Here is a 13,770-nt window from a genome sequence, read left to right on the forward strand (position 1 = left end):
TTCTGTATTTGTTCTACTTTGTAATCAGCTTTCCTGAAAATGGATGATCAGAACTGCAATTTTTCAACTAAAGTCTCACGAGTGGCTCTGCTGAGATCCTAACATTTCCCTAACCACCAGCAATGCCTCAGCAGACAGATCCTCAGAGTGCACTGCAATCACCACGCCTGCGTCACTCCAGGATTTCACAGTCAATCTGTGATCAGCTCCTCAACCAAAATTCTTCTCTTCCTTGATATTTGCAACTGATGATTACTCAGCTTACAACTTAATTTTTGGTTATTAGTCCCCAAATGACCTTGCAAGCAGTCCAACTGAATTGCACTCCATTGCTATTGCTCCAGTCCTCAAGTGCAGTTCTCTGCAGTCCTCTGTGCAGTTCTTCAACCTTTTTAACTCGTAATACCACAAATTACACATTATTTGTAAGTTTTATCAGCATACTTCCACCATTTCCTTTTCCCATTAAACAAGTCATCAAAGAAAAACTCTGTATTTTTGCAGCAACATCAACTCTAGCCAAGCTGCACACACGTACGTGTTATTTCTAATCTCTCTTCTTCTCATTATTCTTCATTTAATTATCAAAGACATGCTGTGATATTGCACATGAGCCTGTGCAGCCTCTCCTTTGTCACATGCTGCTGTTGGAAAACTGCAGTTCCCCTAGCCCCGTGCCAATTAAAATTCACCACTCCTAGGGAACCACTTAAAGCCCTTTCCCTGTCGTTAATGCTCAGGCAGCTCCACTTCACCCTGCACAGTGCAGGATGGGGAGGAAAAAAGCTGCTGGGTGGAGTGCAGATTTCCCTGGAACAAGCACAGATTGGGAATTTTAAGCCCAAATGACCAAATCTGCTCTGAGCAACATTAGGTAACTTTCTCATCAGAATCATGATAACCCTGGTCTTATCGTTTACGGTCAAACTCCTAAATTGTTACCATGTTTACAACTGAGCAGAAATTACTAAAGTAGGATTTGCATTTTCCATAATGTTGACAAGTTTTTAATCTACCCAGAGACCCTGTGAGATGGGTGAAACAGGGCTGTGGTGAGTTGGTGGGTGAGGGGAAGCTGGCAGTTATTCCAACTGCTTCTGTCCCTTTGCTTTAGGGTGTAATTTCAGACACACAGAATTGCTGCCTTCCCCACAGAGAGGCAAAGAAAAAATATTCAGACATCCTAGGTTTAGAAACAGCCATTTTGTCTGAAAACTTAATGTGATGCCTGCTGTAGGTTTAGAACTGGCACTCCTGCATTTGAGCACAATGCCTTGTCCCTTTATGACCCCAACTTTAATGCAAACACCCAATAAAAGATGCAGAAAGCTACACTTTCATGTAAATTGTTTCAGTGGTTTTACCAAATCAAACCCAAAATTTCAACTGGGTTTTTTTAACCTCTTTTTCCCATTTTCTGGGCCTTGTCCTTGCTCTGCCAGACTCTCTACATTTGGGACAAGTTATTGTAGAATTACAGACTGCCAAGAAGAACTTGAGCACCTGCCCAACTCTCACCCTCTTCCTGGGGACACATTGTTGGTTATTGCCAGAGGCAGAACAGACCAGCACAAATCTGGATCCCCCAGATCCCAAATCTGGGATTCAGACAAACTAAAAAAGGTTTGGAGAAGGATGACAAGGATAAAGCAAAAGCATGGACCAGGTAATAGCTAAATGTAATAGAAAACTTGTCATAAATGAGCAGAGATATCTGAAGGTGAGGTCTGTAATGGCACAAGTGGAGAAGGGAAAATACAGGCAGTTTTCCATTCACTCTAAACAGATCCAACATTTATTCTAAGAAAGGCACAAATCTGCTACAAAAATAAACTCTGCAAATTGACTCACTACCTTGGTCACGTTCTTCTTTATCTTTTTTCAGATTTTCATTGATACCTCTGCACAACTGTCAATTTTTATGTTATAATGTACTGAAATTTAGCCTTTGTTCCTTCTCCAAATAAAAACACTAAATCAGAATGTTGGTTTTTTTTCAGGAAAAGAGCATTTCACATGAGGTGTAGGACAAGGGAAGAGACTCTGAGCACTGTCATAGCTTGAATGAGAAAAACTGAATACTACAAACACCACAAATGAAATCCCAGTGTCCATACCTCCAGAAATCTCAAGAAGTCCCTTTCAACCTATATAATTCTGTGCTTCTGCAAAATGAAGAACATATCCACACTTGCACTAAGGCTTCTATTGTGATCTCTTACCTTTGAGTGCAAAACCATCTTCTCCAAGATTTATGGTGTTTAATCCCTCCTTTTTCACATGTCTGACACTTCTCCTTCCACTTGCAGGGTACTCTAAGCTGCAGCAATTTTTGTCAGAAAGTTGCTCCAGTATGTCCAAGCCTTCACCACCATCCCTTCTGGTTAACACTTGTGATCTCCCATTTCCATCTGCATTTCTACTACTGGATCTTCCCAGTCCATTTCTCTGACATGTGACATCCTCAGTCAGTTCTGAGAAGTTTTTTGATGCTCCATCTGACTGTGCTTGGTATCTCAAACCCAAACCATGTTCTGTAGCAAGCCAGGGAGGCTTCTGCTTACTGGGAGGAACCTGATTGTCCTCTGTTACTTGGGAAGATGACTGTAACCAAGAAGGAATTGAACCTGTAGAATCAGACAATTTTCTTCCTGTTAGCTTTTCCATTTGCTCCCTCAAAGTGAGTCCATCACCAGGCTGAACACTCTCCCTAACTGATTGCACTGCTGCTTTCTCTTTGGTACCTTTAATGCAAAATTCAGATGGTAACACCTGCAGAGCATCCTCTGACTCAGTCAGATTTTTCTTTGTAAAGCTGAGAGAGTTCATCTTATCCTCAGGATTTTTTTCTGGCAGGGATTCCCAGTTCAGTGAAGCACTGTTTGATGGGACACTTTGAAAGGGTAGATCTCCTTTCTTTGTGACTGCAGGTGCCTTGACTTCCCCCCCTTCATTTGAAGAACATGCAGAGATCTCTTGCTTGGGATCTGCAAGCTCAATTGTGGTGCTGCAGTCAGTGAGAAGATCTCCAGAGGCTCTCTCTAATTCACCATCAAATACAAGGTTCTCATAAACATACAACTTCACCTTCTTTACCCCAATATTAAGGTCCTGTAACAATAAAAGTATGAAGATGTCAGTTAAGATGTTCGAGCACCAAATATCACTGTTCTTAAACTCTGATTGTTTTATCAATAAACAGACAAAAACAATTCAAGCCCTGTATCCATAAAATGCTTTTAATGTTTTTAATCAAAAGTTTAAACAGCTGAAAAATAGTGGGGTATTTTAGATCTTATGTAAAAGGACTAAAATCCTTGCTTGGCACTACTATGAACAATTTTGGCTGACAAGGCTTAAATATTATTAAAAGTTGCACAAAGAAGCCCAGATTAAGTATAATTATATTTGATCAGCATATAAATTCCAGAGACACATTTTGCTTCAGCATCTTTAAGATTCACTGCTTTCATGACACATTACACAGTGAACAACCACCCAGGGTAAAGCCACTAGAGTTAAAAAGAGCTGCAAAGAGTTATAGAAATATAGGGCTGGAAAGGACAGAAAAAAAAAATATCATCCAGTCCACCTCATTTCACTGAAAAAGTAAAATAACCTATGCAATTGTGAAGAAATCTGCTTTAACAATTTTCATATCATCTGCCTTGATAGCCTATTCCAAACTTAACTAGCCTTTGAAATAGAAGGCCTTTATCTCAGACACAACTCTGCCCCTCACATCTTTGTCTCTGTCCTCCTTTAATACAACACTCACCAAAACCTGATTTTGCCATTGAAGTTGGAACCAATGTTCTTTCTGTTCTCTTTATCATTTGCATCCAACTTTTTCTCCCCCTTGACAAAAGCACTGGTTTCTTCAAAGAAAATACAGATGATGAGACAAAATCCACCTCCTTTCTGCCCTCTAAATCTCCGTGATGTGTCCATCACATGGTGCCTTTACTCTGTTCTTTCCCTATTTTCATGGAAACTGAAAAGCTTTTCATGACAGCACAAAGTTTCAGTTTTGTGCCTATTGCTCATCTCCTGGATGAGAGTTCTCCTTCAGCACTGATCCCCACTGCTTGGTGATCATACATGGAGACTGTCAGAATGGTTTAACTGCCCTCACACCACTGCTTCACCCTCTGAAAGTGGGAGGAAGTTGGAGAAAATTCCCTAAAAGCATTGAGGAAGTTGGAGAAATCTCCCCTTTCACACAGCAATTCCATCAGGAAGTCACCCTGTAAACAAACAATCCTTGGTCCAAGTTTTTGTTCCTCCCAGAGTAATAATTACAACAGCACAGTGTCTCAGAACAAGCAAGTAGTATGATCAATGTCAGAGAGCAAAAAAAAAGTTTTTGTGAAAATAATTCTATGGTTTCTCTTGCTCTTCCTGCCCACCCTTGCACTTTCAGCCCTCAGAGAGTGCCTGCTGGGACAGTGCTTTCCAGAGAAGCAGCAGGGATGATATTTCTGGCCATTTCAGTGGTCTCTGTGCATGACAAAGCCTAAAACCAGAGGCAGAAGACCTGAAGTTGCCTTTGCCTGACTTCTGACAGATGAGTGGAAAAGTTAAAGCACTAGAAAATAAGTGACAGAAAATGCACCCACTGGGGGAAAAAAAAATCTCAAAAAAAATAATAATCTCAAAAAAATAATAATCTCAAAAAAATAATAATCTCAAAAAAATAATAATCTCAAAAAAATAATAATCTCAAAAAAATAATAATCTCAAAAAAATAATAATCTCAAAAAAATAATAATCTCAAAAAAATAATAATCTCAAAAAAATAATAATCTCAAAAAATAATAATCTCAAAAAATAATAATCTCAAAAAAATAATAATCTCAAAAAATAATAATCTCAAAAAATAATAGTCTCAAAAAAATAATAATCTCAAAAAATAATAATCTCAAAAAATAATAATCTCAAAAAATAATAATCTCAAAAAATAATAATCTCAAAAAAATAATAATCTCAAAAAATAATAATCTCAAAAAATAATAATCTCAAAAAATAATAATCTCAAAAAAATTGATAATCTAAAAAAAAAATCTAAAAAAAATAATAATCTCAGAAAAATAATCTAAAAAAAAAAATCTCAAAAGAATGGACAGGAGCACACACTGGGAACAAATGTATGGGCATTTGCCTCAAGGAGAAAATGATCCAGTTGCAAAGCAGCCAAGTCATTCATGCTTCTAAGTAATGATTTAATTAACAGATTTGTGAGGGCATTCAATAAACACTATATTGGGTCCAATGAAAGTATTTTTAATAGCATCAAGAAATGATGTAATTTGAGGCTGTAGGAAGTATTTATGGAATGGCTGAATATTTCAGACAAACTTGAAAAGAACTGGCTGCCCTCACTTACACTTGATCTGTTCTTACAAATTAAAAATTCTCTTTTTCACAGACCTCATCTGAAGTAAATAACAGCAAGATGAGGAGTTCTTTTGAGATCCTATTTCTAATGCACTGGATTTAGGAATCTGACACTGGTGTCATCTGATTTTTACAGCTTCCTTCTGACTTATTTTTTTCTGCTTCTAGACTGGGGTTCTACAATTCAAACATTTTCAACAGTCCCAAAGTACTGGCTTGAATTAAATTTTTTGTCTGCTTTTTAGATAAATACCTGGGCACCTCTCACCTTCTTCTTTGAGAAAAAGGAGGTTGGAACAGTTACCAAAAAAAAAAAAATCACCCAAGAATCTGGGTCTGGATTTCCCTTACCAGGAAGAAAATTGTTAGCTAATTGTATTTTGGGGTTTTTTTACTCAAGACAAAACTTCCTCATGACAAATTGCAGAAATGGGCAGGACTGGTTTGTATTATTCTTTCATCTTAAGGCTAAGAAGAGATTTCTTTAGTCAATTTAGACTGCTGCACTGCCACCAAAATCCGTGGGATTATACTCCTAATAGATTTCACAGCTTGCCTAAGAAGTTTATTAGAAAAACTGTACCTCATAACACAGAAATTCACAACACACAAATACATTTATGTGTTATTTCCTGCCTTGTATTCAGCAGGTTTGGTAACAAAACATACAATTACTTCCAAAACCAGCAGACTCTTTCCTACTCTTTAAGGTGGTGGAACATTCTCCAGCTCACACTTGAATAGAAAAAGCTATTCCAATTCCAGAAAATAAATATAAACCATGCTACAGTAAATTTGTTTAGCTGTGCCTTCCATGACCGTTTTCATACAGATAAATTACCATATGTGCTTATATAAGAACAGGGATGAGAGCAAAACCAGAGGGATAAAGCCTCTTATTTATAATCCAGGACAGAAAATCCTCTTTGATCCAGTACCTGGGATTTTTTCTGAACACTGCAGTATACAAACAAGAATAATTTCCATGGTGTCATTCAAACACACAAATAAGAGACCATCTGCCATGAGATGTCTCTCCTGTAACACTGGATTACTTGATTTATTGTGAGCACACAGTGTGCTCTGGAATTGAGAGAAACAAGACCAAAGTTGAGTACTCTATTTATACCAATCTACATTTAGAACTAAACACCTATTTTAAACACATTTATTTGTATTGTAGTAGAACAAGTGGAAATCCTGAACGTTACAATGAACTTACCTTTGTATCTTTATTTCTCAGCAAAGGATTAACTGACAGACTATGAAGGCATCTTTCTAGGTCTACTGAGATCTTCAACAGCTTTAAAAGAAAATGCTAATTGTGCCAAAGAAAGCATTAGCACTTACAATGAAGACAAAAGCAAATTCCAGAGCAGCCATGGACACCTCCTAGCTCCCTGTTTTATTAGAGAACAGGGTATCTACTTTTATTTCACACTTCTGCAAAGATGATCAAACTGAGCTTCCCTCTGGACTGCATCTAGAGGAACCAGCAAGGCAAAGTAAAGACACAGAGGAGTTGAGAAAAGGCTACTTACACTGGGAGCTGTTGTGTTGTAATTCCAGATCTTGATCTTGGCTATGCCAAAGGCACGTGACCGGGTGGGATTGCGGATCACGAAGTAAAGTTGGACAGGTGGATGGAAAGGGCACATCCAAAGGCTTTCTGGAGTGGTCTACAAACACAGACAGGCTGTCACTAGTCATACTCTTGCTCCTGAAGCAGGATAATTTAATAAATTCCCACCCCACAGCAAGAGAGACGTTAATTAGGAAAGTTAACCATTTAATAAAAATCTCCGTGAGGAGCAAAACCTTAACCTCATTTGCAAGCAGTAAATCCCCTCCCTGCCTGCCAGACAGCTCACAGAACCTGTCAATTAGATAAAGGTCAGCTGCTGCTGTCCCACTAAGACATTTGCATGCTCACAAATGCCAGGCAGGCTGCCCTGCTTTGTAACTGCAGGGTCAGAGCAAGTCCAGTTTATTTTAACCAAATTAATCAGCTTTGCCGGCACCAGAGGGATCACTGAGCACAATGGACACTATGTAATTACTCTGGGATTTCATAAAAGTGATTACACTTCTGTTTTGCCCTCTAACGAGGGAAATCTTAAGGAATTGGTATTTTTTCAGTGCCTATTTTAAATGAGGCTTTGCAGACAAGCAATTTCACATACAGTTCTATTCTTCACAGCTCTATGGAGTTCTCTACAGTCTAAATTTTCTAAGATACCACAGAAACACTCATCATGAATTTTCCACACCACTGACAAGACATTTTAAAGTACCAAAGAATGCCTAATTCTGGGCATTCTTCAGAACTGTTACCTCTACATGTTGAGAAACCAAGGAGAAGGATGGGTGGCAGATCAGAAAGAAGCAAGGAGTAAAGAGTTTCAGAGACAAAACTTGGAACATTAATACCCTTGATGCCAAATGTGCCCCCAAAAACAACAGAACGAGGTCACAAAGTAAAAATGCATGCAGCCAACAGTGATCTGAGACCAGCAGATAAACCAGACTCCTTTCTGGTTTCAAGGACACACAGAACATAGAGTCACACAGTAGGTACACTCAGTATTTTTCCATATCCTTTCACTTTGTAAGGAGCCTTTCTGCTTTTCCTGAAGGCATTAACCACAAAACTTCCCTGTTGAGTACTGCAGATGTGGGCCTAATGATGGTAAGGACAGAGCTCTGCCAGCTTGTTCAAAGCTATCACAAAGAGGTGAATTTTGAGAGTGGTCACCCTCCTATTCCAAACTCTGAGGGTTCAAAATGTCTCTCAAAAATCTTTGGGGGGCTGTTGTTGCTCTGAATATCAGCTTGGGGCACAAACAGCCATCAGAGTACCAGTCAGCTTTAACCCTTTCTATATAAAAGCAGAAGGAAGCCTCTTAACATGAAAGAAATGAAGGACAGCCTTCAAACCAGTGTGAACACAATGCCAGGAGCATCTTCAAAGCTTGATCATCTTACTGAGGTCCTACTATGAACAGGAATAACTAAAAAAATCAATATCCTAACAGCAGCAACATCTGATGAGCAATCCACCTCCAGACCTCTAAAGTCAGGACCTGATGCCCCAGAAATCAGTAAATTCTGGTGTGTAGCAGGATAATAAATAAACTAATAAATAAATAAAATTCCTCAGCTCCTGTAAAAGTATGTCTATTCTTAATGACAAAAGTAGACTTAAATAATTAAAGATGGAAGTGTTTTAACTGTGGTGAAGTGAGTTTTCTAAAAAGTTATGTTAGTTTTCATTCAGTTAAAATATTGGTGGCTCAGAGATTCATTAATTTGTTATTCCTAATGTACCTAAAAGCTTTCCAGTGTGATCTGAGATGTACAGAAAGAGAAAATGCTGCTGAAGGCATCTGCAGCTCAGTGATCACATATCTCCACTCTTAGGGCCACATTCCTTGTCCAGATTCCATCTGCTCTGATCCAAAACCTCTCCAGCTTCAAGAAAGGAGATTACAGTGTCACACAGCAAAGGAATAAATCAATGACCTATGAAACCTTCATTACTTAAGAATAATGGGATTTATAAATATATGAAAAATGCTGAGAATAACAGCTTTATAATGGACTCATGAATATATTACTACATCTAATTATCCAGACAGTTTGGGAGTCACTTCTCTGTTATCTGCCAGAGAGCACAGGCTATAAAGGAGAACAGGTATTTATGACATCTGAACTACAACTTTTAAGAGACTGTAAGAAAGATGTTTCAAGAAAAACTGTTTAGTAAAATCATGTTTGGAAATAACACTTCATGCTAAGTTTCAACTAGATTTCAAAATAATGCAATATTTGCACTCTTTCTATTCTCATTCACCCTACAAGCAGAAGAGTATCACTAGCATTAAATGAGTTGGAATTTATGTTTTTAACAGATTAAGTCAATGGGTATCCTCACTCACTAAAATCACACTAATTTTTACTAGAATCCTAGTTCTAGAGGGTCATGGAGACAGAGGACACAGTGAATGAGCAACACAAATGAAAAGATGGCTGCATGAAGAGCTGTGGATTTCATCTGTTATTGGCTTTAGTATGCAAGTACCCTGTGCCTCCTCATCTGCCTCAGAGAAGGGCCAGGAAATATTTTTACCATGCCACACATTTTTCTTAATCTCTTGCTGAAAACCACCTACTTACACATCCTTATTCTTCTGTAATTCTTCCCTAGGTAAAAGGACAGAGGGACAGGAGAAAAATTCCTTCAACTTTAAATTCTTATTAACCTTAAATTCTTATTAAATATCTGGGAGTACCTATACCTTCAGATCACAGGAATTACTTAAGGTTCTCATCCTGTAGAAATGTGAAATTCCCTGTCCTTCAAGCTTTGTGATCTCTTTCTGTAGATACTACAATAATTCTACAATACTTGAAAGACTGAGAGTGTTCTTTCATCCAAGACAACACCACAGAGCAAATATGAAAAGCAGTTAGAGCTGTCCTATGCCAGTTGCTCAGATAATTGTCATGCATATGAATCCCAATCACAACATTAAACCAAAATCACAACTGAACACCAAGACCTTGGACAGGAAAGTCCAATTTCCTAATAATAAATAATATTTGTATTTTTTTGAATCATCAGGTAGTTGTTATGCAAGTCACATTCAAAATGCAATCATGTTTCTAAACAAAAAGCCAGTGATGGAATATTGAAAAAATATGAGAAATTTTCACATTCAGAACTAAGCTGCCTTACATTTAAGTTCTTATTGACCAAGCAGCACAAATCCCCTGGGTTGTCAGCATTTCGGATGTCCACATCATGAGGAGACACAAAGATCTTCTCATTGCACAAATCAAAGAACTCCACCTTGCTCAGGCCCACGTATGCTGGATCTCCCCAGTTAGAAAGAAGTTCCATGGTCACATAAATGGCATCACATACTTCCATACTGGCAGTCACCTGGGCCAAAATGAAACGTTGTAAATGAGTCATAAAACAATAAAATGTGGAACAAACCAGAGACTGTTGTGACTGGAATGAGTCAGATGCAAAAAGCTTGGAAATTCAGCCCTATCTGGATGATATTCAATCACTCTGGGTTCCACCAACTGCACCCCACATCAATTAATAAATCTAAGGTAGGGTAAAATAAGAGTACTTAGCACCCTCCTAAGGAGAAAACACCCCTCCATTCTTTGTGTGGTCCCTTTGTCATTCTGATGAACAAAGGAACACTGATAAATTCTCTTCTCTTGTCCTGCCAAAGGTTTCAAAGGTTGACATGGGGCAGAACTGGGGGCCTACAGATCATCCAGGGGACTTTTTATTTCAGTAACACTGGAAAGGAACAGTTGCAGTGCACAGAGACACAAACCTTCTCTCTCAACATGGAATCTACCTCAGATTTGTCATCAGACAGGAAAATATCATTATCACAGGCTGAATGGCTTCTTTCAGGCTCCTGGAGAACTTCCAGAAGTTTCTTCTCTGCTCTGGAACACACATAGATGTGTATGTATTACTTTCTCATAATTCCTGTGCTTTTAAGAAATAATTTGTTGGTGTCAAGGCAAAGAGATGTTAGAATGAGCTCCCACACCCCATGTCCCCAGTGAATGACAACTGTTGCACCTAGATACACAGAATTTGGTTAAAAGCCTGAGCTCTCTGCTGGTTCTGAGGAAGTCTTAAGAACATAATATACAGACAATATAGAGACAATATATATGGAATATAGAGGGAGATGTTGGCAGCTTGTTGATTTACAGAGCCTGGAATCTTCTCCTTGAGCTGCTACTACTGCTTGCATGATGTCTCAGGTATCTTGATACTATGGGATGTAGAGGTAGTACATTACACCTGGTAGTACTGAAAAATATTCCTTCAAAATTAAAAACTGCCTTCCAAGGAAACTTACATACCTGCTTTCAAAAGGACAGAAGCTCTCAACAGCTTTTGTGACTGCAGTCCTTGCCTGGCTTTTTTCTGGAGGTTCAGCCATTGCAGAAATAAATGAAACAGAAAATTTCTTCTATGTAAGAAAAAGATGAACAGGTTTCATTCACATTTTTCTCTGCATAAGTACCAGTCTGCATCTCTGGAGTAAATACAAGTTTGGGCCTAGATGATCTTAGGTAATCTGCAACTCTGTATTGAGTCATTTTAGTCCTTAAAGTCTTTTTAACAGAATTAGTCTTTATTTGCAATGAAAGAGATGAGCTTGGAGCTTGATCTTCTATATGGAAGAAAAGTAATGTAAAAGCATCCTGTGATGACTGCAAAAATGCATACACCTATGTCTGAAATCTGGATATATTTGGTAAAACTCAGGAAAAAAAAAAATCATGAAGACTTTTAAACCCAAAAAAATCTCAGTTTTATTAGAATAAAATCTGGATTTTTTTTTTATATATAGATATAAATTTTTTTACAATATTTTTATATATATATATATTATTTTTTTTTATATAGTCAGAAGTGACTATCTAAGAGAAAACAGAAGCCCTGCAGTTCTTACAATGCTGTGGGCACTTTCTCTACCTGTACCCCACTTTTTAATTCTAACCTGCTCCTTCTGTTGTTTTTCCTAAAAATATTTTTAGCAGCTTCTGTCAAAGACAGAATATTCAGACCAGTGAATAACTACCTGGCTGAGGAATAGCAGTGCTGTTCTTATGTCACTGTCATTTCTATAGTTTTTGAATAGCAAGAGAATATTAAAATGCTTAGAAGGTAATTATTTTTTAGTATTAAAAACTCTGCATTGAAATAAATTTAAATATCAAAGGCAAGTTCCACGATTCCTTAAATGTATAAGCAAAATTAAATTACTTCTGGAAGATTATTAAGGTCAGCTTTAAGACTGAGAACTCATGGTGGATTTTTGAAACTTCATCTCATGTGCCAGAGTAAAATTACATCTATTTTAAGTATTATTCATTTTTCACCTAAGCACAACAATGTTAAAATTAGTTCTAATGTTAGCAGGAAGATAAATTATGTGAGAATATTCAATGGAATTTGTTCTCTCAATCCTAAAGCTATAAATATCTCAAAAACAAGAGGAATGAGACTGAAAAATTAACCTAGATGATGAAATGATATGTAAAGCACTTACCTATAACACAAGAACATTTTAACCTTTGGTCCTGACCAAAACTCCCCTGAAACCTGATGTTCCCTCAGCAATGACAAGAGCTAAACCACAGCATCAACTCCACTTCAGGGAGCATCACATAATTTGCTAAATTTCAGTTTATGCTCAGATTTCTTTATCTATTTTCTTTCTTTTAGAACTGAAGTATTTGTTATGCTCCAAGTTCAGCTAGGGTTGTCAATATACACCTTATTTTTTAACTTAAAGGGAACAATGGTCTGACTTAAATCAGAAGGGAATGGATTTTTATTTCCTTGTTCATCAGATGAATTCTTAATTGTTCATCAGATGGTTGTTGGAGATCAGAGATGCACACACACCAGGGCAAAAAATCCCCACCAGCAGTGTCCATGACAGCTCTGCTCCAAGAGCAGAACACGTGTGAACAGGAAACAGTGCCCATGTGAATGACTTCAGGGGGAAGGCAGGATTTATTTTTGTGGAAATCACACATAATCTTGCTTAAGAAGCTTCCAGAATGCCAAGGGCTGCACCAGGCCTACAGCTATGCTTTGCCCATACAGACATATTGTCTGACTAGAATAGCAGCTGCTCAGTGATCCCCAAAATTAAGAGAGAGCTGTGAGATGCTATCCTGAGGAAACAGATTAAAGAAAACCACCCTATGGGAGACCATGACAAATTATATTTCACTTTAGAGGCATCACCATCCATTCCCACACCATCTTAATGAAGATGGTAATTCCTGGGGGATTGCTGCTTGATGAAACAGCCCCTTTCTGAGCTTTGCCATACCTTTGGGGAGCCTGGGGAAGCTCTCTGCTGTTGCAGATCTCTTTGCAGGGTTTCATTTTCCCTTTGTATTGCTCTAATCACAGCTGATACTGAGACATCAGCAGCTTTCTCACACACTTTCTTTCGAGCAGCTGAAAGGGGTCTCTCCGGGCGACTCAGAGGTCCTGCCAGCAAGAGGAGGAAGGAATATTCATGTTTCTGGGCATACAGCAGCATAAATCTGAAACATCTGATTTAGCTGCTGACACAGGACTCTGCTAGCACTCTGTAAGCATCCCAAGCAAGGCTGAATAGCTCCAATTTGGTTTTGTTGTAAGATTCCAGGCCATATCTACTCTAAAAAAAATATCTGAACTGACAAATGAGAAACAATTTTTTGCTTTAAGGTTTTCTTGTACTTGCTTTGTTCAGATATTTAATGGAATTCAAGGAAATAAAAGAAAATTTAACAACAGAGCATCTGAGATTAGACTAA

The 13,770-nt window shown here is 38.0% G+C and overlaps 1 protein-coding gene across 5 annotated transcripts in view; it reads right to left on the bottom strand.

The window, feature by feature from the left end:
- The window catches only part of KATNIP (katanin interacting protein), a 52,097-nt gene that overhangs the window by 25,393 nt on the left and 12,934 nt on the right, over positions 1-13,770 (bottom strand). For 4 of the 5 annotated variants that reach the window (XR_011729325.1, XM_071761372.1, XM_071761373.1 and 1 more), the window contains exons 8-13: positions 13,296-13,459; positions 11,305-11,414; positions 10,758-10,875; positions 10,136-10,342; positions 6,939-7,076; positions 2,223-3,111 (exon numbers count right to left, since the gene is read on the bottom strand). Coding sequence is in view for 4 of the 5 variants with exons in the window: in XM_071761372.1 (XP_071617473.1) it covers positions 2,223-3,111; positions 6,939-7,076; positions 10,136-10,342; positions 10,758-10,875; positions 11,305-11,414; positions 13,296-13,459 (1,626 nt within the window). In the remaining variant the exon portion in view is untranslated. The remainder of the gene's footprint in view (positions 1-2,222; positions 3,112-6,938; positions 7,077-10,135; positions 10,343-10,757; positions 10,876-11,304; positions 11,415-13,295; positions 13,460-13,770) is intronic. The other variant, XM_071761374.1, reaches the window with a different exon arrangement.

Source organism: Heliangelus exortis, chromosome 17 (genome assembly GCF_036169615.1).
Source record: "Heliangelus exortis chromosome 17, bHelExo1.hap1, whole genome shotgun sequence".
NCBI classification, from domain to species: Eukaryota; Metazoa; Chordata; class Aves; order Apodiformes; family Trochilidae; genus Heliangelus; species Heliangelus exortis.